A 27,264-nucleotide genomic window follows, 5' to 3' on the forward strand; every position below is an offset into this window, starting at 1 on the left:
CTTTTTTTTGCTAAAGCATAAGTATCCTTCTGTTAGAGGTAATTATATTTGAGACAATATCAAGAACTAAATGTGAGCACCTCTTTTAACAGAAATTCAAACTTTGTTCCCCATGTCATAAAAAACTAGCTTTTTTGTTAAAATCAACTTTATTAGTTAAATTAAAATTAATCTAAAGACACGGGAGTTTGAAAGAGTTTTCAAGGCCCAGAAAGCCCAGTTATGGAAAGAAACAAAGGCCCAAGACAGAGAAGAGAGAGAGTGTGTGTGTGAGTGAGGGCGACAGCGGAAAACAAAGGGCGGGTGGTGTGGGTATTCGAACTAACACAGAGCTCCTTATTGCTAACTGAACCCTTCTATGCTTCCACACTTCACTCTCTCTTTCAATCCGCATGTCGACTTCCAGTCAGGATCAAACCCCTCGCCATCACCTCTCTCAATTCCAATTCCATCTTCTCCACTCTCATTCTCAATTTCATCATGATCGCACTTTCACTTCTCAGCCTTTCTCTTCCTTCGCTTCTGACGATGCCCATTCTGCTTTTGCAAAGCTTGCCGTGAGTTCTCTCGTCGTCTTCTCTTTTAACCAAATGAAGCTTCCTGCCTGCCTTGCTTTATCTATGTTCATTTTTTCTCTTCTTCCTTGTTTTACTCTGAAAACGCTTCCAGCTCAATCTGCGTACCTCCCTCTCCCTGATCCCTTTTGGTATTTGACGTTTTGTTGTTGCGTTGTAGATTTTGACATGTTTAACACTGTGTAATGTTATTGAATAGAACACCTGGATCGTCATTTGCCACAGTCATTCCTCTTTGCTTGGAAATAACATATAACTATGAAACCGGTTTGCGCTTGGAGGCGGCTGGATTTAGTTTTGCTTCTTTGGTGGCTTGTTTATCCGCCTCCGCTCTCTGCATATGTTGGCTTACTCGTCATGAGGTTTTCTGATTGGTACATCTGATCAAGCGGGAATATGGTCCAGTTATTTATTAATAAATTCTTCAAATTGCTGAAGAGTTTCTTGTTGTTTTTCATGCGTGATTGACTGGCTCTGTTGACTATGACTTCCACATCCACTATATTCGTGATGAGGTCAACTTTCGGTATCAGATAGGGTTTGACTGTCCAGAATAAATATGGAGGAAGAGTATCCGGCAAATATGCATCCTTAAAAGCCTTCGCACTTTTAATGCGCGCATCCTTCTTTTATATATTAAGTATTGATTTTCAGTCTTTTGTGCAGTTGAGTCAAAGATATGAAGTTGATAATTCCAGGCCTCAAACGAGTAGTACTGAAGTAGCTCCAAATCAGAGCAATATCGTTAATCTTTCTCCACTCAAAACTGAGCCATCCATTAGTGGAAAGCATCATGGTAAATCAAAAGTTTCAAGAAATGAAAAATCAGGGAATCAAAGATCAAATTCTGGTAACCTTGTAGACCATGTTTCTGTCAAGCTTATCTCTTTGCTGTTATATTTTATGTGTGCTTTAATTTTACGCTGGGTGGATTTTCTTTTCAGAGTCTTCTAATTCAACTTCGGTTAATTGCCGTTATGATAGTTCCTTAGGTATGTCTATACTAAAGAAATATTTCTTCCTCTTGCCACCGTATCCATGCACCAGCAGAGATTTATTCCTTTTTGAATTTGGTATCATTTGTTGTTGGCAGGACTTTTAACCAAGAAATTTGTCAGTTTAATTCAGGAGGCTAAGGATGGTACCCTAGATTTAAATAAAACCGCTGAAATCTTGGAGGTATAGAAAATGTCTTTCATATCCTACCCGGTAAACTTATAATTATATTTGTTTGAGTTTTATGAGGCTCACGTAGTCCTTGCATGTTATATGTCTGCATACTTCTTCTTTCTGCATAAATTGCATATTTTAATCTACTTGCTGGCTAGTCTTAGATGTTTTTATTTGTATTTTTCCTTACATGAATCTCATTGGTTTTGGCAGGTCCAGAAAAGGAGAATTTATGATATTACAAATGTTCTTGAAGGAATAGGATTGATAGAAAAGACATCAAAGAACCATATACGGTGGAAGTAATCATCCCCTCATATATATATAATGTATATATGTATATTTGTACTTATTATCATACGGTGGTGACTGATGAGGATATATGCCTTATAAACAGGGGAAATGATGGATTGGGGCCTGGCGAACTGGATGATCAAGTTACTACATTAAAGGTTTTTGGACCTGTCATTTAGTTCAGATTGATTATTATTGATTGTACACAGCTTTGTGTGAGTTTTTGGCCTTCTGAGTATCTTCACTTAAATGATTTTGATAATAAATTTATGGTAGGCCTTAGGCCCAAGATTAATCAGATTTGTAGGAGTTTCTTGCAAAGCCATTTCCTTCAAGAATTTCGGATATGCTTTCTGGCATCTTCAAATTGGCAAATCTCTAACGCTTTAGACGAAATAAGGTGTTAGAAAACCAAATGCAGAAGTGATGCAAGAACTGACAAAATATGTTACATAAGTAAAATGATTGACTCGTAAGTTTGGAATAACACATGACATAAAGTTTGGAAAAAATATGACATTAAAATAAGAATAAATATTTTATTCTATTCTCTTAAATTTCTAAGGTTGGGTTTGTAGTTTCCTATTTTATCCCATGAGTATCTTATATTTTTTGGCTGGACTTCTAAAGGGATCCTTTTCCTGTAGTTTGCTAATATAGAGGTGCATGAGGTGCACATCTGGAGTTATGAAAAAACTACCAAAGATGCTCACCTTGAGATACCTAATTGAAGTCACCACCTCTCGTGGTGTGAGAGGCACTGGCTATGAATTCAAGGTGCTGAGGTGGGCACCTTTGACATCATTGATGAGAATTTTAGGCTATTGATATCCAAAATATCAGATCCAGATGTTCTATACATATATCAGACAGTGGAGAACTAAAAAAGAAATCACTATTTTCAAGTTGCTAAGGGTAACTTGAGTTAGTTTGTGCATTTTCTTGAACCCATAAACTATTTTTTCCTATTCGCATCTAAGATTCCCCCTTGTTGGCATGGTCATCTATTGATTTTAGTTGTCAACCTAAAGCCTTAGCTGTTGCTGCATTGCTTAATTGATTCCTACATAATGCATATGATCATATTCTTCTTAAACTTGGTTACACTTACAGATTGAGGCAGAAATTTAATGCCATGACATAGTTAAAATTTTGATACAATTTAAATATGGATTTAGAAATAAGCTGCAGGCTATAACACAGTAAAAAAATGTTGCTGTTTTTTAGCATAGATCATTTATCCACGCAATTGGGCAGGAAAAATTATAGCTAATGTCCACCTGAGGATTGGACCATGGGAATTGGTCATCGTATTTGTTTCAATGTATGGCGAATGTTGTTCAGGGGCTGATCTTCATCTTGCAAACGATTAATATATAGCTTAGTGCAGATGATTTGGTTCAGTTCTCTGACAATCATTTGGTTCATTACAGTCTGAAGTTGAAAATCTGTATTCTGAGGAATGCCAACTTGATGATATTATAAGGTATGCAAACGTGTTATTAATAATTTGGCTTATCTCTTTTATTTTTAATGATATATTTTTTTAATCGATGACTTGTGGATTCCGCAGGAAAAAGCAAGAGCTCCTTAGAACTTTCGAGGAAAAAGAAAACCATCAAAAGTATGAACTTTTGTCAACTTTTTAATGATTGAGACTCTATCCTCGTCTGATAATGAGCTTAATTGATCTACAGGTACCTTTTCTTGACTGAGGAAGATATTCTTAGCCTTCCATGCTTCCAGGTCAATTTTCTGTTATCTAGTTTTTTTTCCCCTTAAATAATTATAATGTATCCATTCATTAACTTACAATCTTTTTCTCACTATTTTCTCAGGATCAAACACTCATTGCCATCAAGGCTCCCCAAGCTAGTTTCATTGAAATCCCTGATCCTGATGAGGTGGGTCGTAATGATGGATATTTTAAATTCCTTCGGTGCAAGAGTGTGTAATTGGCTTGACTTAATGAACAGGATAATGACTTCAGGCAAAGGCAGTATAAAATGATCGTTAGAAGCACCACGGGACCAATAGACTTGTACCTCTTGAGGTGATCTTCTTCTATGACTTTCAGCCTAGAGATGCTTCTCTATTTTACCATGTCATTGCTTATATTTTTCGTGTGTGTTATTAAGATGCTTTTTGTTTGAGAATATGTAACTTTTTTTTCAATTATCGATTTGGTTCTCAAAGGTTAATTTGGAACAATTCAATCCTTATAATTTTCTTTAACTCAAAACAACTTAGTCTTTATAGTTTTCTGATTCAATAGGACTCAATCTCTAGAATTCCTTTGCTCATTAAATTACAAAGATTGAGTTGCACTAAGTCATGTTCAAGAGTAAATCCATAATTGAGAGAAAGTTTGAGGAATAAAAGTTATATTGTCCCTTTTTGTTTCCTTGTTTTTGTTGTTTTTAGTAACTGATCTCTTTATCTATTCTTGAAGCAAACACAACGCCAAGGACGAGGATGTTAGCGTCAACCAGGTTACGTCTACAGATCCTTCACAGAACGGTGACCAGTGTGGATTGAAGAGTGCGGGATTACGTTTAGAAAGCCAAGATGCCCAGAAAAATCCTCCTCAAAGTTTTAACGCACTGGACTTGGAGCCACCTGGCATTCAGAAAATTACACCAATGGATTTTGATGTATGCATTTATGGTTCTGAATGATTAATTGGCAGATAAGTATAAGAAATTTTTACGGATCATTCTGAGACTATTGCAGATCGAAGATGACTACTGGTTCCAATCAGATCATGGAGTGACCCTGACGGATTTGTGGGGTAAGCAATACCTTTAACGCAAGTCTTAATCATATGAATTTGTTATTAAAAAAAAAAGATTAAAACGTAATTATATTTGGTCAACACCCCTCCAAAAAAAAAAAAAAAGGAGCGCAAGCTGACCAACTTCTAATATATGGCTCTGTAAATGGATCCCCCCCCCCCCCCCAACAGCGAATGAGGAATTAGTTCACATAGATGAGGTCCTCCAAGACGATTACTTGAATGGTGCCTTCACTTAAACACCAGCTTGCCGGACAGATGGGGTCAATTGGTAAACGAGACACAGGATGTTAGGTGCTGCAGATGAAGACAATGGCAATGTACATAGACAGATCAAGATAAGCGAATAGATAGACGAAGTCACAGAACTGTAAATTATAGCATTTTTATGACAGTTCAGATTGTGGCTTCTGGTGCAGTGAATGAGATGAGCAAGTGTTAGCTGCGGATATTTACCATTGTTGTAATCAACACTAATTTCCACTCCAAGGGAACCCCACTGTGGGTTAAGGTTTTGCAGATTCCAGGTTTGTGGAGCTTCAGCATTAAATAAATTAATTAACTGCACTTTCATTTGACCTTAAACTTTGGATTCTCTTTTTTCCTTTTTCTATTTTTTTGTGTGGTGAAGTTCAAAGAAAAAGGGAATATATGGGATCGGATCTGTCTAGCTGACATAGGATACAAACTCTTGCGCTGTGTCAGAGTTGGGCTTTAACCAAACTAAATTATTGTCAGATTTTAATTATTTCGGATCACTTCTCACTCCCTTCTGGTTCCATGTCGACGTTTTGCTGCCCGGCGCTATACACCTCTCAGAAGCCACTGAATGTGGTATATAAGTATTGGGGGATGTGTTATAATTGACAGCTGACAGAATTTTGGATTCGCTGCGTAGTTTCTGCCCAATGAGACTTCAAACATGATTTGATTGTATGGTACGTGAGGTTGAGACCCAATATTCTAGACTTGTTGAGTATTTTACCACATATTCAATGGCTAACTTCTCTTTTTCCATCTCAGTCAAACTTGAGAGTTGAGACCCAAAGTTGGTGAGGAATTAAGGGGATGTGCATTTTACTTGGTAGGTGAAATTGGAGACACATCCCACCTGCTATATTTTAATTCCGCTCGTGCATCATTTCACAGACAAGAATGTAGAATTCCGCAAATGACGCACCGTGCAAGGACCCCCCCGGGGGAAATTAATTAGGCATTTAAAATTAAAATATACTTTAGAGATAAAATTTCCAAATAATAATTAAAAAGTAAATTAACATGGAAAACGTCGCTTGGTCTGGATGGTTAGAAAGAGCGCCCACGGTGTGCGCTCGCCTCCAGGTCTTGGTTTCGACACCTCACCCTTACCTTAGCGGGCAAAACTCCAGATTAGTCGATCTCCTTCGGGAGTTGGATACTGGGGGCGAAAGCTACTCAAAAAAAAAAAAGTAAATTAACATGAACAAACAGGGGCGGCGGTTTTATTTGAAGCGATTAGATGTCGTGTAGTTTCCCCTTTGATGGAATATGATTCTCGATCTTCAAATCTTAGAACAAAAATATCCTCATAGCCAACGGGCATTTCTTTAGCTCTTCCTCTTGAAGCTTCTTGTGTTTTTGATTTAGAGATAAATTTAATGCAAATGGTTAAATAGGATTTTTTTATGAAAAAAAATCGATACACATCTTCAGAAAATAACTAATATTAACTGATTTATGCAAATTTTATCGTATTTCTTTTAAACCCACGAAATTATGGACAGCGAAGCTTGACGTGCGTGGACGTGAAAACCCACCAAATTAATCCTGCTTGCTCTTAGGAAGAAACACCGGAACCAAATGTCATCAAAACGAGGGAAATAGAGAAGTGCCTCCTTCATGAACATCAGCCCTACTCAACCGTTAATGCCAACTATACAAGTAGCTGATAGAAATATCCCTTCGGAATCTGAGTCCATATAAAGCGGCAGCAAGCTCCCACCAAATAACCCCTCTTCCATGCCAAGACAATCAAAAAATAAAGCGACAAATGGAATGAAAACTTAGGACCGATTTACATGAAGGTTTTGCAACAATGCAATGCCCATCATTGTCCACCTACCGTGCTAGAAATTGCCAATATTGACACCCTAACGGTTTCCTGATCGGGTTTTCCTTAGCCTTACTCGAGTAGCCCTTATGCTCTCTTCCATCGCTGTCTCTTTTGGAGGAGGGTTCTCATTTTCATTGGCTGTACTGGATGAAGTTGGTGCCGCTTCAGTCTGCATTGGTTCCGCCTCGGCTGGAGCTGATTGGCTGGTCGTCTCAGGTGAAGGATTAGACTTCTGAGTACTTAATTCAGGAACAGGTGAGGCTACTTTGGGCACTTGTGATGAACTCAATTCCTCAACTACGTCCTTCTGATGCTGACTTGAGGACGTGCTAGAGGCAGGAGATGGAGGTTCCTCAATTTGTGGTTCTGCTGCAGCAGCTGGTTGGCGATTGGGAGGTGCAGTTGGGCGGACTCTACCACCTGGGCGTTGCTGTGATTCAAAACAAGCTTATTTTTGTAAGAATAACCCTAGACAAAATACATGAAAACGGGGAATGGACTAGAAGGATAGAAAATGAGCGCAGCAAAGAAGAACCAGGGAAATTTCCACCCAGACTTAAGAAATGGTAATCTACGACTAGAATCTGAAAACATATTCAAGAAAATATTAACGTGAAATGAAATCCATGCTTCGGCTTGCAGAGGACAAAAGAATACAGACCTGAGAGAGCCCCCTCATCATACCAAATTTTTACTTTTTACATAGTCGCTTTCAAATAGTTTCCTTCAGAACACATTGAAATCCTATTATAGCTGTATCTTCAACAACATATTGAGAAAAATAATCATCCGAAGTTCCCCCCTTTTTCTTCAAGGAAGGAAGGGAAAAAAAAAAAATCAGTCATTACTTGGCAAAGGTGCAAATTTTCTTTTGTTTAGCAGGTTTAGCAGGTATGACCTAATATGCATGTTAGTTGACCTGAATACATGAAAACAAGTACTGTACACAAATTCAAAACATCCTGGTAAAGAAGTAAAGAACCCCAAGTGAAGGAAGCAAAAGCAGAAAAATCCAGTCTGAATATAAGAAAGCGTCTGCTAGAAAATCCATTTTATTCTAGTTCAGTGAAAATCTGACGAAGTTAGGCTACCCATTGTCTGTAATATCTTACAAATCTAAGCATATTTGTAATAAAGTACCTGCGCAGGGCGAGTTGATGGTGTTGATTGTGCAGCAACATACTGCAAAATGTCATATATTCTAGTCTGTCCATAACTAGCAGCTCTTTGCCAGTATAAAACTGCAATATCTCCAGCCCTGGTCCTTAGTTCCAACAAGCTGCGATCAATTTCTGTCTCGTGTTTTGCAACATATGGTCTAAAAAAGGAATCATACACATATGTTGTTCCCTACAGCATGTCATCGTCATACAATCGTATTAAAGAAAGCTATAGAAAAATATCAGACTACATCGTAATCACAGTAATACATTCGTACCATTGTTTTAGGGTACCACAGGTATATAACAAAAGCCAACTTAGCTTCACTGTACATTGGAATCCTTTACAAGAAAAACGAACCAAAGAGTAAGAAGGAAGCCCATGAGTGCTTTCTTTTAGGATGCAAATAAAACCATATAGTAAGACAGAGTCCTTTACCATGATATAAAAGCATCGCCGATTCTCTCACATACTGTCAAGACGGCCACCAATATCCTGCAACCAAGATCGGAAATAAAAGTTGGCGTTTATCACTGACATTTGTTTTAACAAGATTATAAGTAGGATACATATGACAAATTTATATCATACCAATACTGGCACCAGAAACGAAGTTGTTCAATTTCTGGTTTATTCTTTTCAACGGTTTTGTAGCATTCGTAGGCTGGATACGCATAGCCAAAAATCATCCTGCAAACACGGCCAAAAAGAATACTAATTTCTACAAATTGAACGTTTAGCATCATTTAAGATGATAGACTAGGATGGCATAAAACATACACAAGCACCCTTGTAAGAAAGGATCCTATCATTCTGTATCCCTGGCGTACAAAGGAAAGAAAACCTGTTAAGCCAAACAAGCTAACTGTAATGATATGGCTACTAACTTCACGTATAGCAAATATGAGAAAACAGGTCAAAGATTTGTTTGAACAAATGTAAAACATTTGGTAGGGTCTTACGAAGAAAAGCTAGAATTAAGAATAATTTCTCCATTTTCATAGAAAGAAAGAACATAAATTCACGGATACAAGAGCAGAGGGAAGAGGGGAATATTTCAATAATGTAAGGCTCCTTAGGCAATGATTATCAACGAGGAAGCATAGAACAGTAAAAAATTAGAAATCCTAAAGTCTCTTGCCACCGCATATAGAAAATAAATTCAACTGAGCTTCATGATGTATAAAATTTAAATTACATAGACGATGATATCCAACATCCTATCGTTCTTCATGATTCATAGTTGATTTTCTCCCTGAGACTGCGACGGCGGCCGACTATAGATTTTTCAGAACACGGAAAAAAAAGATATATATATATATATAATTTTCATGAAACAGTTCACTTTTTTTTTCACCTGATAAACAACAATCTCCAAATCAATAAATCAGTTATAAACTAGAAGCCAAAAATTATAGCGTTCAGCTACACAATATCGAAAAGTCGGAGGAACTAGGGCGGAAAAAAAACTGCCAAGACTATTTAAAGACCTATATCAAAGATCAAACGCTACAAACCACGGCATACAGAACAATCCGAAGCAATAACTCGATTACGCAATGAAAGCAAGTAGCAAATGGAATAAAATGCGGGAGGAAAAGGAGAAATAAGCAATACCGCCCAACGGTTTCTTTTCAAATGAGAAAGAGGAATAAGCGAAGTATAGTGGAAACTATAAATCTGAAAAGAGAAACGAAGACGAAGCGCGGATAAGAGAACAAAAATCCGGTAGATCAGCGGCGAAGACGAAGATCGGCGGCGCAGAAATGCCACCGAAGAGCCGTTACGTTGTCGGCGAGACTACAGTGGAGTGAGCCGTTTAAAATGCTGCTCTAGCAATTGGATTTGATTCGTTTCGTTGGTCACTCGCTGAAACTCTCGCCTCTTGTAAGCACCCGGTGAGAGGGAATTATTGCGTGCGGAGAAGGTGCACGAGCATACTGTGAACCTCTCTCATCAATCGCCCTTAAACCCTATGCACGTGTTGCTCGGAGTGCGGTAACTTCGTAAAGTTAATTTCATTTTATACGGTTAAAAAGTGAGATTAACCAGTGATGTGGCTCCCATGTGGGCACCCAAAATTTAATTCGGCCGAGTTTTTCAATTCTGAACAAATGATATAGATGTTGTTTGGATTGGATCAGGGTGGAACAATAAAGAATGGTCATTTAAAGGTATCAAATACCATTAAGTAATCGATTGGTATTTTTAAGATCGGGTCCCTCAAATGATTGTTTTTCGACTGAAAATGCCTCTTTACATGAAACTCATACGCAATGTTTTAAGAACCGGACCGGACCGGACGGTCGAACCGGTTGAACCGTGACCCGAACTCGTTAACGGCTCAGTTTGGACCAAAAAACCGTTCATATAGTTGAGCCGAATTGGACCGGAGTTGAGCCGTTATTAAGCCGGAAACCGGAGTTGGACCGGGAACCGGAATGGTTTTCAGAAAACCGGACGGTTTTTTAGCCTGACTGAAAAAATACTAAAAATTTAAAAAAAAAATAGAAGAAAAATAAAAAAATTGATCCCCTTAAATATCCTAATATATTTTAGACTATTTATAACCATAGAGTATTATTTCATTGAAAATTTCATATATTGTGGTGTTAAAATCGTAAGTCGCTAGTCTTTTTGTTTTGATATTTGGTCTATCGTTTAAAAAAATATTTTGATTTGAATGAATTGATATTTGTAATATCATTAAATTTTTAAACATACATAAATTTAAATATATAAGGTTTTAGTCCATTTTCAATGATTTCATTATAATTTTAGATTATTTAAATGCATTTCTAAATTATTTAATAATTTGATATTTTTCATATATACTAATTATATGTATATAATATTGTTTTAAATTAATTATTGCATCACCGGTCTGACCAAACGGTCCGACCAATCCGACCGATTGAACCATGACCCGTTGATCTTTCCGGCTCGACTTCCGGTCCGGCTTTTAAAACATTGCTCATACGTCTGCCTAAAATACATTATTATATCATACTAATGCTCGGCTGAGTCGGCTCCCCATATTCGGGCTTTAGATATTCCTCGAGCTTTTTAGATAAATCCATCACAATATAATTATAAAAATAGTAATAAAAATAACATTATTCATAAATCATAAATATATTACCTCTCGTCTCCAATTTCATCCTAATATATACAATACCTTTTTTTTTGTTGAAACTAAATGGTTAAAGAACCCAACTAAGTGCCAACTATATCAGGTCTCATCATTATATACTATACTATTTTAACTGTAATAAATATGATTTTAAAATTTAAACTGAATTGACTATTTTTAAAAAAAAAATTAACGAAATAATCGTCATAATCTGGAATTACTATATCAATGTATCAATATTAATATATAAAAGCTCTTTTTTTCTTTGTTTAATTGAAAGTTTTACACGCACACATTTGCTAGTTTGTTTCTGCTCATTTATATGTTTGGAAATGGAAAACGATGGAACAAAGAGATGAGGTGGACGCAGAAGTGTGAATTCTTGGCTTGAGAGGCTCGCTTCTTTCGTTGCTTAAAAATGGCCGCCACACAAATTAAACACTGCTTCTGCGTCGTCATTTCACCAAAGCCATCCATGAAATATGAACTACAGGCTTTATTTACTGGCTTCGAATCATTCAATGCCTTTTTACTCACGCTCATCCAAAATAGAATATTCATGTTTTGTGATAAACTATCCTTAATTAGCTCAATTCTTCTCTTATACTCCAACCATATATACTTATTAAAAAATAAAAAAGCATTCTCTGCTACAAAAGTAAAAGCAGCAGTACGTTTTATAACACCCTAAAGAGTTTATTTAGTGAGCCAGAAGATTTCATATAAAGTAAGTATTAATCTTCATTAACTGTTATATATATTACGCAAAAGGATTTGATGAAACCAACCGAAAACATAATGCAATTCTTTTGCTCCATCCATCTCTAGTTCATAGAGTAATTGTTCACTGGCAAAAGGACCATGAAGCTGAATATATATATATATATATATATATATATCTTCACGTTCTGGAAATTAATTGTTTTCTGCCTCTATCTTCCTCTCCCCGTACATGTGTGTGCGTAGAATTAGCAGTGCTCAGTTTATATATATATATATATAAAGGAATTAGTAGTGGTCAACCACTTTTAATTACTAATCAATGGCCGATATTGTGGCGACAGGGGCCGATAGATTTTTTTGTGTGAAATTAATTATAGGAATCGTGCAAGGTTGTATCATGTCATTGCAACGGCAACTTCTGGCTTTTTGGCGAGTAAATGATTTTATATGTTAGCCCATATTCCTACAATACTTAACATCATTAATTAGTCGTGGGTACCATGAAATGAAACGTCTTTTTTAAATAATTAACATCTTAAGTAACCATCTAAACGGTACGGCCTATACACAATATAATGCTTGGTGGTTTGTCCCTTTAGAAGAAGCCTCAAAATGGTGGGAACGGGTGGGGAATCTATCCTTATGTGTCTTTTTACTGCTCAAAGCAGAGGAAAATTAAAGGGTTTGTTGCATATGTTTTATGTCAACCACAAGAAAGCTGAGATACGACAGGCCTGGTAAATTATTGGGATGCAAAAGCATAAGGATTAAGGAAAAAGGAGATATAAATAATATTAGTTTTTTCCTTGTCATAAGAAAAGGCTCAAGCTATAATTCAAAAGGCCAGAGGGACCCTAAGGGCGCAAGGGATAATTACGAAACATAAATACTCCCTCTTATTCTAATCATATAGCAGAGTTAACTAACTGGATAGTTTTTAAGGAACAATGGTTGATGTCCTCAAACTTGTTAAAAAAAAAAAATTGATTTTTTAGCCATCACTTGAAATTAATGAGATGCTCAAAAAAGCAAAAGCATGTCAACAACCTGTTGCAATTAAAGAGGGTAAGATTGAAATAAAAATAATAATCATTACATCTTTGTCCTATGTTTAAGACTAAATAGGAGTTTAAAACCTTGTCCTGTAATTAGAATCAGATGGAGTGTGTTAAGAAAAAGAAATAAAAGGAGAAGAGAGAAAAGAGAGAAGCATGTGAAGGTTGATATGGAGAAGAAAAGAGGAAGAGAGAGAAAGAGAGCCTTGGATTCTACGTTTCTAAAGGCTTTAATGGGAAAGTCCAATATAAGTGGAATGAAGGCAAATAGAGAGAGAAAGAGAGGCAAGTTCAAGAAACAAAAAACAGTCCATTATTCTCTCTCTCGTCTCATGTGCTTCCTAATTATGTGTTTGTTGGCCTGTCGTTCTCATGTCTGATCCAACACATTTCACTCCCTTCTTCCCTCCCCCCTTCTTCTTCCTTTCTTTCCTTCTTTCTCTTTTCCATGATATTCTCTGCAACCAAATAATTTCCATATCTCTTTATCCTTTATCTATCTCTGCACCCCCACCTGCCTTTATACTAAATATATATTACCACATCCTACAGCTCACCCACACACAATATTTCAGATCTAATCAATTTATCTTCCAAATGTTGTTGCCTGATGATCTTGCTCATCACCAACACAGGAGGCGACGAACATGAGATTTTGTCATCTAACTGTTATTACTGTGAGATAGGTTGTCATATATTTCGTCATAACTTGTTATCCGTCGAGTGTCACGACTCACTATATCAGCAGAAAAGAACCACTAAGTCTAATAGCAGCTTATTAAAAGTTATCTTAATATTTGTCAACAATTAATCACCAATCATTCTAATGAGCTGCACTATGAATAACATCAATTATTACAATGCGATGATATTTCAACTCCACTCACAAATATATATACACACACACAAACATATGTAGAGAGAAAACAAGAACCCAAATGCTTATCACTTTCATTTTTTTGTGCTTCATTTATATTATTTGTGGCCAGTTTTGCATTTTTCTAATACCATTACTTACTTTTTGGATATTGGAAGCAGATTTAAATTGTGCACGCATCTGATAAATCTCCTTCGTTATTGATGTGTGTGTCGAATAAAATGAGAATACATGAGCCCCTGACGTGGACTGGCGCTAGTTTTTCATATGGCTATTCTGCCTACAATGAAGAGACAGCAACCAAATACTAATTCCTGCTGTTAATATAAAAGCTAGTTAACGAGTAGATTGAAAAAATTAGTTAAGTTAATTATTTGTAATAAATAGGTATCGTTTTTCTAAAATATCACTAATCAAATGTATTAGCTAAAACTACCTTATTATGAGAATTACCTTAAAAAAATGAATAAATATGAGAGACAAAGTGGATTGAGGTCTTATATTTAACTAAAAATAAAAGTCAAACGAATTCTTATATTAAACACTGGAAGGTAGTATATTTAATATTTCAATTTCAATATAAAAAAAACATTAGGCCAAATAAGGATTGGGGTCTTATATTTAAAATCAAATTGAATATGAAACTAACTCTTATATTATACATCGGTAATAACTATCAACAATCAATCACCAATCATTCCAATAAGCTGCACTATGAAAAACACCAATTATTACAATGCGATGATATTTCAACTTCACTCACAAATATAAATAGAAAGGGAGAAAACAAGACCCCAAATGCTTATCACTATTATTTTTTTGTGCCTCATTTACATTATTTGTGGCCAATTTGCATTTTTCTATTACCACTATTTACTTTTTGGATATTGGAAGCAGATCTAAATATTGTGCATGCATCTGATAAATCTCCTTCGTTATTGATGTGTCTGTGTGTGTGTCGAATAAAATGAGAACATATGAGCCGCTGATGTGGATTGGACGCTGGTTTTTCAATATGGCTACTCCACCTCCTATCGAAGAGACAGCAACGGACTATATAGTATTTCAATTTCAATACCCAAAAAAGAATTGGGCCAAGAAGGATAATTGGACCCAGAATAATGGGCCTTCCCATAAGCAGGAGCCCATTAATTTGGGGAGGGGTGCCACGTGGAAGTGGATAGCGAGGATTGTTTGTACGGACTATGGTGAGTGGCGAGAGGCTGCCAATGGCTTGAATGTTGTTGGCAGACTTTCTGTTTGCGTGTGTTGTAAGTGGAGTTTTTATTTTTTCCTGACTGAGCGCTATCCAAATCATTTTCAAGGATCAATTAGGAAAGAAAGATTGAAGAGCGCGAACAAAAATGACGTTAGCTCCTTCTTTGCCTCGCTTCCATTCTCCTTTCCTTTGTTGCCCTCTGAAATCCACTTCCCTCTGCAAGTCCCTCCCAATTCAGCGTAAATCCACGTCGTTCCCATGTATTAGAGCCGTCGAATTCGACCAAAACACGGTTCTTACACCTTCTTCTCTTCTTCATCCCTTTCATACCTGCTACCACTTAGTTTTGTGTGAGTTACTCGTTTAATTTGCTGTTTTCACTGTTCAGGTAGTGGCCGTAACCGTCGGCCTTGCGAGTGTGGCCATCGGGATCGGCATTCCGGTATTCTATGAATCCCAAATTGATAAAGCTGTAAGTGCCTATGAATTCCAGTATTCTCATTTCATTTTTGCTGCATCTACCTGGTGTGTCATAAATTAATGAGACATTCCTTCACTTGGGTACAGGCTAAGAGAGAGAACACTCAGCCTTGCTTCCCTTGCAATGGTTCCGGCGCCCGTGAGTCCTCCGTGTCCTCTTTTATTTCTTGGACTCGGGATTCTCAGAGAATGTTTTATGTCTTCAGTCTGGGATAATTGTAGTTGTAGACTAAGTCAAATGATGTGGGACAATTGTTGACAAAAGGGATTTACCTCCACTGTTTTGCATACCGATCAGTGTTTGTTGCTAGTAGAAATCTCCACCTGTTCCCCTCAAATCTCAATTATAAGATGAATTTCACTTTTGAAACCATATTTCTGTCCAGAGTATGAATTAGGAGAATCTCAGGTTGAACCTGTTTAATGCATGACATCAAGCTCTGATCAATGCATATTACAGTGAGAGATTAATTGCTTGTTCAGCCGTAGCCCAGGCTATTAATTCTTATCTAAGACATGCCCATTTGTACTTTTTAGTGGTTGGAAATGAAGATAAATCCTCATATGCGGCTGTTATGCCACCTGTTGCTCAAAAATTCAAAAAATAAGCCCCCTTTGTTAAAGTTCCCAACCAATTGCATAACAAACTTACGTGTTCAAAGTTCAAACTTCAAAAGGAAATTTAACCGCTGTTCTGTACTTGGAACTATTTAATTCTCTCTGCACTATAGCACTCCTGAGATATGCTAGTCCATGTATTCACTAATTTAAACTGGCCACACTTTCTCAGAGAGATGCAGATTTTGCATGGGAACAGGGGAATGTGACCGTAGAGCTGGCTGGGCGGGGATGAGAAAGAGGTGTCTCGATGCATAAATTGTGATGGTGCTGGTTCATTAACATGCACCACTTGTCAGGGAACCGGAATTCAACCTCGCTACCTCGACCGTAGGTATGGATGAATTTTATGCGTCCGGCTTTCCTTCTATTATATACTGAATTTACACTTTATGCAGATATAGAATGATAATTTTGCCAGTCACCATTAATTTTGCAAAGAATAATAAGGCTGTGATGTCTATTTGAGCATGTTGGAGGCTTCCTGCAAAGATAATGAGTTGATGAAGTAAATCAGAAACCTGAAATAACTGCATGAAATCTCTTCTTTTTTCCCCCTCCACACAAAAGCTTGAGATGTGGTTTCTGGGTCTGCTTATTTATTGAATTTGAGAATGTTGGTCTTCATATCTTGAATAATATTCTAATTAAACCGCTTTTTTGTGTTGATCAGAGAATTCAAAGATGATGACTGAGCACAGCAAAGAAAACGAGGCGGAGATTTTGGAATTACTTATGAGGCTAATGTACTGATTGAATTTCCATGATGTGTACGTCCTTCATAAAAATGTACAAAATTGCATTCATGTTTTAATTTGGTTTACCTGTTTATCAGTGATACAATGCTTCCTCCCTTTCGTGACGTATCACAATCTCTGTAGAATTTTGACGCTTTCTTTTTCTCCGTTATAGAATATTGGACATCGGATAGGTGTTTGGAATATGAGATTGAAATTACACCGCCGTAAATGTATTCTTTACGGATGATTCTGATCTCAGCAGTTAATAGGTGGCTTTTCTCAATACTTCGGCAGTTTTCATACTGATTTGTAGAGTTTGTACGAGAGCTTACCGGCGGGTAATTAATGCTGCAGAAATCTCGTTCTACTGAAGTACTGATCCGAAGTTTGGGAATGTTTGGGCGGCAAGCATATCTGGTCTTTCAAACCTGAATTCGAAAATGCTTCACGATATTCATTGCCAGATTGTCAGCACAATAGTCAGACTATTGAAGACCCTGCGTATTTTCAGTAGTAGTAGTTCAAGTTCTGTTCCTCCTCTTGTCTTTTTTTTTTTTTTTGTAGTTGGACATATTATCATTCACTTTGACTTTTATTGTTAGTATTTTTTTTGATCCCTTATTCAAGGTAGTTAATCTCTGGATTCTGATAAACTAATATACTCTCCGTCCTAATTATGACCCATGACTTTTAGGAGATAAGAAAGTAGTTAAGTTGGTTATTATAATAATAAGTGTTGTCATTCTTAAAATATCCTTGCTAATTAAGTATATGGCTAAAAATCATTATTAGAAGGATTATTTGAAAAAAATGCATAAATATAAAAGCCAAATGATTGGGTCTTATAATTAGGACAATAAAAAGTCAATGGGTCTTGAATAAGGACAAGGAGTACAACTCCTATCAGTTAGTTGAATCAAGCCGTTTGATGATTCTGGTAAAAAAAAAAAAAAGCGTTTGATTTTATTATATATTAAAATATGATTTTACTATTAGGGAGTCATAAAAATTTATTATCAGTTAGTTGAATCAAGCGTTTTATTATTATTTTCCCCCTTTTTAAGTCATCAGCACTCATTTAATTTAATACTGGATCGTCTACAATTGTGAAATTTAAAATATTTGCTAGCATTTGGTCCCCCAAAATAATAGTTTCTAGCAAGCAAAAATGCAAAGGTCAGAAACTCAAAATTCAATTACTCCACGTAATCAGGGTTTTGAAACCCTAATTCAAGTTCAAAACTGAGTCGCAGTGTCGAAATCTGGACCTTTTTCCCACCAAAAGAAGACACGGTCATTCCCGGCAAGCTGCTCCATTCTAGTCTGCGTACATTTTCCAGCTTAGGCATTCTTTGATTCAGGGTTTCTTGTGGGGAGGTGAGGGATACCTACTGCGCCGCTCCTTCTCTTCTCGCCTTCGCCTGTGCTCCAGTCTGTTGCCGTCGCCGTTACCGTCTTCATTCAGGTTTCGTCGTCGTCCTCCTTTATTCCTTTTTTTTTTCCCCCTTAAGATTTATACAATCCATCCCCCTATATCCTGTTTTGTCGTTATTGTTGCAAACTAATAGACACAAAAACTTGGTTGTTTTGTTATTGGTTAAAGTTCATTATTATGGCTATTGGTTATTTGCCGTGCCTTCATTTTGAATGGAAGCCCCGCTCTATATATGGTCTTTTATGTTCACTGCTTTTTCTCTCTATAGTTCTAATTATGTTTTACTGGATTTTCAATGTGAAAAACAAATTGAAGAAGACAAGTTGGGCGTGGGTGGTCCAAAGTGGAAGAAGAGAAGCTAATAAGAACAAGTGTAGAAAGATGTGAGGTATCGGTCTGCATATGCTTGCCACCTTACTGTATGTCTGCAGAAATTTACAGATTATTAGGCACGATCATATCAAGCTTAACGTTACGTCCTTCACCTCGTCAATGTTAAGTGAGTCTTATCTTGAAAAGAAAAGTCACATGATTATATTTATCCTAAAGCGAAGACTGATGAGTTTGAATTTTGAAAATGGAAGAGGAATATATGTTATTGGCATGGTTGTGAGTTTAAAGTTTCAAAGCGTGAATTGTGTAGCTGCAGAAAATGTTACTAGACTGAGTTTTGTGTGCCACTTATATCTTGGTCTTGGTTAATGGTTAATCCTTGGCCATCTTCCATAAGTAATGTCAGTTTTACAGAGAGCCTTTTTTTGAGATATTCTATTATTAATGGTTATTATTATAGATGTTATGTTATATATATTGAATACATTTCTTTATATAATGAGTTGTAGTCATTTATTGATCAGATGCATGTTGACTTCACTTGTTAGGTTGCAGAAGCTGTTAGAGACGGAAATTCAAGTAGTAAAAAAGGCGTTACGTCCTTCACCTCGTCAATGTTAAGTGAGTCTTATCTTGAAAAGAAAAGTCACATGATTATATTTATCCTAAAGCGAAGACTGATGAGTTTGAATTTTGAAAATGGAAGAGGAATATATGTTATTGGCATGGTTGTGAGTTTAAAGTTTCAAAGCGTGAATTTGTGTAGCTGCAGAAAAGTGTTACTAGACTGAGTTTTGTGTGCCACTTATATCTTGGTCTTGGTTAATGGTTAATCCTTGGCCATCTTCCATAAGTAATGTCAGTTTTACAGAGAGCCTTTTTTTGAGATATTCTATTATTAATGGTTATTATTATAGATATTTATGTTATATATATTGAATACATTTTCTTTATATAATGAGTTGTAGTCATTTATTGATCAGATGCATTAGAGACGGAAATTCAAGTAGTAAAAAAAGCCAGAGAGCTCCCATAATTCACGGTAATATTATAGAGAGCTCTGATCCCATAAAAATGTTGTATATAATCGGTTTAGGGCTGGGGAACGAGCAAGACATCACACTGAAAGGTTTAGAAGCAGTGAGAAAATGCCAGAAAGTATACATGGAAGCCTACACTTCCCTCCTTTCCTTTGGTCTCTCTACTGATGGCCTTTCTAACCTGGTACCTTACCTTGTTTCAATTTAAAGCTCCTTTTTTGCCCTTTTGAATTTCTTGTTTTAGGTAGGAATTTTACTCTTGGGTTTTCACAATAGGAAAAATTATATGGTAAAGCCATAACTCTAGCGGACAGAGAAATGGTTGAAGAAAAGGCAGATGACATACTTTCAGACTCTCGGGATGCTGATGTGGCTTTTCTCGTTGTTGGGGACCCATTTGGGTATGCTGTTTTACCCATGTTTCCGTCAATATTATGTCGCTGTGTACATATGTGGTATTTGGCAAGTGGAAAACTAAGCTGCTGATCTTTGCTCCATTATGATATAAATTTTGTAGTTGGGGGGTCCTGCAGTCTCTTGCAAGGAAAGAGATACCCGTAAATTATATCCGAGTAGCATACTGTGCAAATTTTTTGCGAGTATTGAGTCTCTCCAAAATGAAGATTCAAATGTGTTCAAAATTACTGATGTCAATTGTGGTCTATGTTGTTGGCCCAAAAGAAATAAAAATATGTGGTCTATGTTTTCTTATTGATGATGAGGATTCCTCGCTTTTACTAATCTTACATTCGGTTCTTCACACAGGGCAACAACTCACACTGATCTGGTTGTTCGAGCTAAGAAAATGGGAATTGATGTCAAAATAGTGCACAATGCTTCCGTGATGAATGCAATTGGAATTTGTGGGCTTCAACTTTATCGCTATGGGGAGACTGTTTCAATTCCATTCTTTACCGAGTCATGGAGACCTGATAGTTTCTATGAAAAGATTGAAAAAAATAAAGAAATGGGACTTCATACACTTTGCTTATTAGGTAGGTGTCTGATACTCATTATCTGTAAGGCATCCTCATGCATATCATTTCCAAGAGTGTCAACAGTGAAGAAATAGCTGCTGCATCTGAAACAGCTTTTAACATTATAATTCCAACAAATGTTTGCAAACACATTTTGAAACTGCTGCCTCTGAGATTGTGCAGGAATGTAATAGGTTGATCAAATATAAGAGAAAAGTGGTTTTGGCATGTGAACGTGACCCCTGCTTATTCCTGTATTTGTTTATAAGCATAGAATGTAACTTTGCTCATTGAAATTTTTGTTATTAACTTTATCATTTATAATTATACAAAAAGCTGTCAGCCGTTATTATAACACTAGTCAAAGTCAATGAGAACACTATTAAGCCATTCTTTTCTTGTGGCCTAGACAAATTTCCTTTCCTTGCTTAACTTCCATAAGGAAATAACCATTTTTTGCAACATCCACTTAAGGTCCTTCCTGTCATTCAGTGAGAAAATCTAGTGCATATTATCTTATACTCTTTAATTTGAGAATGGTTACAGATATACGTGTGAAGGAGCCCTCCCTCGAATCTTTGTGCAGGTTGGTTTCTATTTGATCGGTTCAGCTGTGTGGTGCTGCAGTTTCTTAGTATTTACTTTTTTGTTCTGAACTTTAGCATGGCGTAAGTGCAATCCGCTGTATCTAATTCAATATTCTATTTCTTCCTATTATCTTTGGCATAATTTTAGAGGAAGAAAAATTTATGAACCACCTAGATACATGACAATAAACACAGCCATTGAGCAGCTCTTGGAGATTGGGCAAGCACGTGAAGACCCCGGTTAGCTCCTTGACCATTCACGTCTCTCTAGCTTTTTAAAGCATAGATTATCTAATGTTCTTGATGCTGCCAACATTCAATGACCGAAAGAGATGTGGATTTTGCTTTGTTTGCTGCAAAAATTATCATAATAAACGTATCATCAGATTTTTTTCACTTCAGAAATTAGTAATCTATCAATCAATTTATAAATACTTTTGTAATCCAATTTATGTTGTCTTCAAGAAGGCATGAGCTATTGCCTTGGTATTTTTCATTGTCTTGATAAGACCATTTATAGCATAACATAACATTTGTTCGGCTTCTCTTTGTTCATACTGATACACCCTTGGCCTGCAATTCATATAATAATTTATGACTTGACCCTGCAGTATACACAGAAGATACAGAGTGTGTTGGGTTTGCTCGGTTAGGAAGTGAAGATCAGATGATAGTAGCAGGTACAATGAGGCAGCTTCGGAGTATTGATTTTGGTGCACCTTTGCATTGCCTTGTCATAATTGGCAAGATGCATCCTTTGGAAGAAGAAATGCTCGATTTTTACAGGTGTAGGAGCTAGTTACATACATCTATACTTGTCACTGGCTGAGGAATTTAATGCTTCCCTTAAAACTGTGGTTCTCAATGCAGAGAAGTGTGGCAGTTGATCGATGCCTTTTATGTATGAATAATTAAGACTTGCATTTTGATTGAATTACATGCTTGCTGCCATCGTTTCAACCATTTTATGGGAGAAAAGCTTGTGATTAACATTCAGGGATATGCTTATAGAGAACATTATATGTACACGCAAACCAGCCTGCATATTGCTGGAATGGCAAAACTAATTATATTATCGCGTGTTTATGGTTTTTTGCATGTCCTTTATATGCCGGCAAAGCAGAAAACAGATAGCCATGTTGTCCTTCAACGATAATATTCAATAATGATACTAATAATGACGATCGTTACCCATTTCATTCCTAACTCACTTAGCAACTTTGTTTATCTTTATCTTTTGAAGATGAATTTTGCTGTTTTGTCTTGTCTGGCGGGCTGGCCCCGCTACCATAGGATCGAGCACTGAAGAGAAAAAACCACTGTTGCCCCCCCTTTGTCACGTACAAAGAGACCAAATGGGCTAGAAGTTGGACCATTATTGTAAAATCCTATTCGAAAGGATTCCACTTGATTACTACCGCTAGTGGAGATCCATCGTCAGTCAGGAGCTCATGTTTCAGGGAACAAAGACACGAAGACATCAAATTGCACAAGTGCGTGGTAAACAGTAAGGAGGAATTTGAAGTTGTTAATCGATACCGTTAAAGGGAAAAAAAATCACTTAACCATATCATTAACTGACGGCGCTAGTGGAATCAGCTATTGCACTTTATAAACAATCTAACCTTGTAAATCTTTTTTCTAGAACTTCGAGCACTATGCCGCTATTGCTGACTAGTTTTCTTTTTCTTCAATCCCTCAATTAATATATAGGTATATAGAACACACACACACACACGGTGAATACTGTATATGCGCAGGCTGCAAGGTTCAGGCCACTGAAGTTGGAAACGCTAGTCAGAATATTAATATTATTTTGAATTCCGTAAATTCATTTAACTATTTGGTTTCAACGCAGAAAAAGTAGCAAATCCTAGTCTGATACAAGTGATTATGCATCGTCCAAAGTCCATCAAACTGTGCAGTGCACGGTTGCTTCTGCTTTCTCCAGGGGCTCTTCACAATCACAACGCGTTTATGATGATTACGTAACAAAAATTAGAATTGGGTACTGCTGTGAACACGAATAGAATCTGGGGACAAATAAAGGTCATTAGCTCTTGACTTGGGAGATAAATGACAGACAAAATGAGTTTAACTTAAAAAAAGCATAAAGACACATAGACGGGAATGTTTACTTTGGCAGATGAAGAATTATTCCAGAAAAAGTTTGGTTTCGGCTTTCAACGATGTCGATGTGGACGTCGAATTCCTCCTATTATCCTTTGAAAATTCAAGCTACATGTTCATATTCAGATTGTCGACCCTGTTTGACGACGACGAGGAGGATGATGATTCCAAATGTGACTAATTGGGAAAATCATAAAAGATGGAAGCCACATTTGAAATCATTGAATATAAAAGCTTCAAACAAAATGGTTCATTCTTTTGGTGGGACATTGCTCAAACATCATCTCATAATAATAAACGATATGTTTAATCACTCTGCTTTTTGACCAAAACAAAAGCAAAGTGCACTCAATATCATATTAATGACTAATATGGTTCCCACTTCACACTTTGGTGCTTATCCAAACCCACGAACGATAATTAACAACTCGGACACAAAACAACACAAGCACAGTTCATCTATTAATCTCATCCCTCGCCTCGCACCTCCATGGATAATCATCATTACGTCCACAAAAATATGGTGAATAGGATGCCACTGACTGGGAATTATTGGGAAATAATAATCCCAATATATATATATATATATATATAGGGACTAGAAATATCTACTCGCAAAGATTTCAAATTGTAGAATGTGGACCAATTTGGCACACCAAACCTTGAACTGGGATATGCGGACACAGACACGTGACGAGGTTAAGTTAATGAGTGAATAGTGAATACTATGGTCCTTCACCAACCAAAACAAGCGGAACTGATATGGTAGTTCATGATCGTGTCAACCTTCTTGGAATTTCCATTCTAATTTTGTTCGTTTTAAATAATTGCCTCCGTCCTTTTCTATCCAAATCAACTTCTTTTGATTGAAAGCTGTATTTAACAACCCATCTCGTCGCCATGTTCTTCTTTTTTAACCAAATAATTAATTATAACACTAATCACCGACGCCAAAACGCAACTCCTTGACTTTATATAATGTCTTACATTTTCAATCACCCATTTCCTGTCAGATAATGCACAGTTAACTCAGTTTAAAAAAAAAAAAAATACATCGTCTCATCTCGAAGATAAATCAGAGAAGAAGGGGGGGAAAAAAACTACACCGTTAATCGTAAACAAGAAGAAACTAGAGACCCTAAAAACAAACTGAAAATCTATAGAACTTTGAAGCTGGCATCTACAAGATTGTGTGTATAGGTTCAAGTATTAGACCAGATTTGTGGAGTTTGATGAATGGAGGGATTAGAGAGTCAACGACAAATGTCGGAGATGGCGGTCTGAGATTGAACCAAGTGTTGCTCCATCTCCCAGCTAAGCTTGGCCGCCTCATCACGGTGCTTGGGTGCGTATTCCTGGTCAAAACAACGAACGGCTGAGATGAATTTGACTATTTGACAGCGGGTCCCACAGCGAGCCCTCACGTGAGCCACGTGGACGCAATCCAAACTCCGACAAAAGCGACCACACTCAATGACTGGAATTGTAAAATCACCAAAAATGGGTACCTCAAGCTTGCACATGAGTTCTTGGGCAGTTTGGGCAGACACGATGATGTGACGGGCAGCTGGGGTCACAAAGCCTTCGTCCACAGCTTTATCTATGAATGACAGCAATGAGTTGTAGTACCCATCGACGTTCAACAAGCCCACCTGCATCCGTTTTTTAAAATTTCTTAATTCATCATCATCATTATTATTATTAATGGCAGATATAATTCAGAATTTAGTTGGACATGTGAGTCCTACAATCCCGGAATTCTTACGGGTTTATCGTGGATTCCCAGTTGAGCCCAGGTGATCACTTCCAACAGCTCTTCAAGGGTGCCATAACCTCCTGCAAAAATGCACAGAAACAAGACTGAGAAAAGTTACTCACTTTCATGGATTTGGAAGAAAAAGGAATTGCAGGTGATGAGTATCAAAGTTCTGAAGGAATAAGAAAAAAGGTGGAAGTGGACCTGGGAGGGCGATAAAAGCGTCGGCTTGTCGAGCCATTTCGGCCTTACGTTGGTGCATCCCTGACACGGCTCGCACTTCACCCACTGTTTCTCCAGTGATCTGAATCAACCCATGAGCGTCACTCGTTAATTTCTTTTTCTTTTTGCTCTTCCAAATTTTACAACTGTTACTCTTCGCGGAAACTATTTTTGCCCATTTTAATTGAACAGTGATCATGATAATTACCTCTCTTGGCATAAGAGTCTTGGGAATCACTCTGCAACAACATCAATAATCAGAGAACTAAAGATGTGATGCAGAACAGAGGAAAAGGGAAGGGTGAGAAGAGAAAGTAAGGGTTTACCCTAATACGTGGCGACCACCATCGAAGACGGCTTGAGAGACAAGACCCATCAGCCCGATGCTCCCTCCTCCATAAACTAAATCAATCTTCCTCTCCACCTGCATTTCATTTTCACAACTTTCATCCATTAATCACAGAGTTAAGGAGATTTTAGCGGCGAAACAGGGTGCTCTGTTTCTGGTACAGAGTTTCTGAATTCGTGATTGTGAGAACAGAGGCTCTGAAGCTCTCAGCTGAAATAAAGCAAAATTAAACCAAGAGTTTAAAGATTAAAAAGGGAGGTTATATTACAAGTTGTTTGGCGAGTTGAATAGCAGCGAGCTGGTAGCTGGGGTTCCTGCCGGGGCTGCTGCCACAGAAGACGCAGATGCGTCGGAACCTGGATTTGACAGCTTGCTCTTCCTTACTTGCCATAAACAGAAAAGATCTTATATCTGGGATTATGCACAGAAATGGATTGATTTGGTGCGAGGAATTAGCGAGGGTAGGGAGTATGGAGGAATATAAATAGAGGCAGAGGAAGAGAGAGAGCGTGTTTGCTATGTGAAAGCGTGGAGGCAGAAATGGCTTCTTCGAAAGGCCGAAAGCAATGCCCAAAAGTGAGGGAATGAGGATAGAGAAATGGTATGAATCATCACCATTGGTCCGTCTTTTATAACACTCTTTCCCCGGCATCACCTCCATTTATCTCGTCTCATCTCAATTTTTCTTCCCTCTCCGTCCTCCGTATATTCGTTTTTTTTAAAACAAAAACCTATTCCTTTTATCCTATATAGGGAAGAAAGATAAGTTCTTTTTTATAAATTACAACATTAAATTTTTCATATGATATTATTAAATTTTCAAACAAAGCTAATGATATTTCATGGTTTTTAATGTTGAAAATTATTTTAAATACAATCAAAATAATTAATATCTAAAATCATATTAGACTCTGACTAATATAGTTTTATTCAAATCAAACTCCAAATGGGAGCCACTCATCCAAAAAATGTTTTCTGTGTTGGCACGAATTTGGATCATAAACCCTATATTACCTTCAATTTTTTTAATATAAGAGTTAGTTTGACATTTAATTTTGTCTTAAATATAAGACTCAATTTATTTTATTTATTTTTTTTAATATAGTCGTTATAGTAGTTACACATGTTAAAAGTTAAGTTTCATCAAATAATAGTTCTAGCTAACATGCATAATTAACAAGGATATTTAAAAAAATATATTTATTATAAATAATTAATTTAATTAATTTGTTAATTTACTCAAATTAATCAACTAATTCTTATATTAAGTAGTTATATAACCGTTCTAATTAAACAAATGCCCTGGTGTTATTCTTGCCAGACCCATGTATTCATGTTCATAATATATAAATACACACACACCTCTCATTCCCAAGTCCCAACACCATCATTTTGTATTCTTTATACTACCTCTTATTCTAATTATAAGATTTGTTTGTAGACTATAAATAATATCTTATAATTAAGATCAGTTGTAGTATCATTTATTTAATTATTTTAAATT

At 36.7% G+C, this 27,264-nt stretch overlaps 5 protein-coding genes across 16 annotated transcripts; 3 read left to right on the forward strand and 2 right to left on the reverse strand.

Annotated features, from left to right (window-relative positions):
- Positions 1-372: 372 nt before the first annotated feature.
- Positions 373-5,418, forward strand: LOC114740662 (transcription factor E2FC). 2 transcript variants are annotated; one of them, XM_028928854.1, is made up of 14 exons: positions 373-557; positions 1,242-1,425; positions 1,520-1,567; positions 1,669-1,754; positions 1,959-2,047; positions 2,143-2,197; positions 3,473-3,525; positions 3,613-3,663; positions 3,737-3,785; positions 3,878-3,943; positions 4,016-4,092; positions 4,492-4,693; positions 4,773-4,830; positions 5,005-5,418. In XM_028928854.1, the coding sequence occupies exons 1-14, from the start codon at positions 393-395 to the stop codon at positions 5,070-5,072; spliced, it is 1,251 nt and encodes a 416-aa protein (XP_028784687.1). In that variant the 5' UTR covers positions 373-392; the 3' UTR covers positions 5,073-5,418. The 2 variants fall into 2 exon arrangements, with proteins under 2 accessions (XP_028784687.1, XP_028784688.1); XM_028928855.1 differs by having other exon boundaries at positions 1,959-2,041.
- A 1,202-nt stretch (positions 5,419-6,620) lies between these two features.
- Positions 6,621-9,945, reverse strand: LOC114740718 (putative HVA22-like protein g). Of its 2 annotated transcripts, XM_028928930.1 has the most exons (7): positions 9,704-9,945; positions 8,867-8,907; positions 8,678-8,776; positions 8,525-8,581; positions 8,364-8,427; positions 8,066-8,275; positions 6,621-7,355 (listed from the first exon to the last, which is right to left on the reverse strand). In XM_028928930.1, exons 2-7 carry the CDS (start codon positions 8,896-8,898, stop codon positions 6,963-6,965), a joined length of 855 nt encoding a protein of 284 aa, XP_028784763.1. In that variant the 5' UTR covers positions 8,899-8,907; positions 9,704-9,945; the 3' UTR covers positions 6,621-6,962. The 2 variants fall into 2 exon arrangements, with proteins under 2 accessions (XP_028784763.1, XP_028784762.1); XM_028928929.1 differs by lacking the exon at positions 9,704-9,945 and having other exon boundaries at positions 8,867-9,688.
- A 5,190-nt stretch (positions 9,946-15,135) lies between these two features.
- On the forward strand, positions 15,136-17,197 carry LOC114740667 (protein SPA, chloroplastic). The gene is given in 6 exon segments (XM_028928870.1): positions 15,136-15,385; positions 15,482-15,565; positions 15,661-15,712; positions 16,364-16,407; positions 16,410-16,525; positions 16,865-17,197. Coding segments are annotated over 6 exon segments (465 nt in total). The 5' UTR covers positions 15,136-15,238; the 3' UTR covers positions 16,887-17,197.
- A 962-nt stretch (positions 17,198-18,159) lies between these two features.
- On the forward strand, positions 18,160-22,398 carry LOC114740666 (probable diphthine methyl ester synthase). Of its 10 annotated transcripts, none has more exons than XM_028928861.1 (9): positions 18,166-18,396; positions 18,682-18,754; positions 19,224-19,292; positions 19,719-19,923; positions 20,016-20,140; positions 20,505-20,734; positions 21,263-21,302; positions 21,452-21,543; positions 21,924-22,398. In XM_028928861.1, the coding sequence occupies exons 3-9, from the start codon at positions 19,228-19,230 to the stop codon at positions 22,100-22,102; spliced, it is 936 nt and encodes a 311-aa protein (XP_028784694.1). In that variant the 5' UTR covers positions 18,166-18,396; positions 18,682-18,754; positions 19,224-19,227; the 3' UTR covers positions 22,103-22,398. The 10 variants fall into 10 exon arrangements, with proteins under 10 accessions (XP_028784699.1, XP_028784694.1, XP_028784692.1 ...); XM_028928859.1 differs by having other exon boundaries at positions 18,170-18,396; positions 21,915-22,398; XM_028928864.1 differs by having other exon boundaries at positions 18,170-18,396; positions 19,248-19,297; positions 19,723-19,923; positions 21,915-22,398.
- Positions 22,399-24,380: 1,982 nt separating this feature from the next.
- LOC114740571 (cytokinin riboside 5'-monophosphate phosphoribohydrolase LOG1) lies at positions 24,381-26,151 on the reverse strand. Its single transcript, XM_028928734.1, has 7 exons — positions 26,029-26,151; positions 25,738-25,835; positions 25,620-25,650; positions 25,394-25,493; positions 25,199-25,269; positions 24,942-25,085; positions 24,381-24,788 (listed from the first exon to the last, which is right to left on the reverse strand). The coding sequence occupies exons 1-7, from the start codon at positions 26,149-26,151 to the stop codon at positions 24,687-24,689; spliced, it is 669 nt and encodes a 222-aa protein (XP_028784567.1). The 3' UTR covers positions 24,381-24,686.
- Between the last annotated feature and the right edge of the window lie 1,113 nt (positions 26,152-27,264).

This window comes from Neltuma alba, unplaced genomic scaffold (assembly GCF_004799145.2).
Source record: "Neltuma alba isolate B1F8T4 unplaced genomic scaffold, ASM479914v2 tig00003186_pilon, whole genome shotgun sequence".
Classification (NCBI taxonomy): Eukaryota; Viridiplantae; Streptophyta; class Magnoliopsida; order Fabales; family Fabaceae; genus Neltuma; species Neltuma alba.

Excerpts from the sequence above, each read along its gene's own strand:
- LOC114740662 (XM_028928854.1), top strand. The coding sequence starts at position 393 with ATGTCGACTTCCAGTCAGGATCAAACCCCTCGCCATCACCTCTCTCAA. Across the intron at positions 1,568-1,668 it reads CCGTTATGATAGTTCCTTAG|GACTTTTAACCAAGAAATTT; the intron begins GTATGTCTATAC and ends TGTTGTTGGCAG. Across the intron at positions 4,831-5,004 it reads GACCCTGACGGATTTGTGGG|CGAATGAGGAATTAGTTCAC; the intron begins GTAAGCAATACC and ends CCCCCCCAACAG.
- LOC114740718 (XM_028928929.1), bottom strand. The coding sequence starts at position 9,033 with ATGTTTTACATTTGTTCAAACAAATCTTTGACCTGTTTTCTCATATTT. Across the intron at positions 8,777-8,866 it reads TTTCTTACAAGGGTGCTTGT|GATGATTTTTGGCTATGCGT; the intron begins GTATGTTTTATG and ends CCGTGTTTGCAG. Across the intron at positions 8,276-8,363 it reads TGTGGTACCCTAAAACAATG|GGAACAACATATGTGTATGA; the intron begins GTACGAATGTAT and ends GACATGCTGTAG.
- LOC114740666 (XM_028928859.1), top strand. The coding sequence starts at position 19,228 with ATGTTGACTTCACTTGTTAGGTTGCAGAAGCTGTTAGAGACGGAAATT. Across the intron at positions 19,924-20,015 it reads CTGATGGCCTTTCTAACCTG|GAAAAATTATATGGTAAAGC; the intron begins GTACCTTACCTT and ends TTTTCACAATAG. Across the intron at positions 20,141-20,504 it reads GTTGTTGGGGACCCATTTGG|GGCAACAACTCACACTGATC; the intron begins GTATGCTGTTTT and ends TTCTTCACACAG.
- LOC114740571 (XM_028928734.1), bottom strand. The coding sequence starts at position 26,151 with ATGGCAAGTAAGGAAGAGCAAGCTGTCAAATCCAGGTTCCGACGCATC. Across the intron at positions 25,270-25,393 it reads CGCTTTTATCGCCCTCCCAG|GAGGTTATGGCACCCTTGAA; the intron begins GTCCACTTCCAC and ends GCATTTTTGCAG. Across the intron at positions 25,086-25,198 it reads TGGGAATCCACGATAAACCC|GTGGGCTTGTTGAACGTCGA; the intron begins GTAAGAATTCCG and ends AAACGGATGCAG.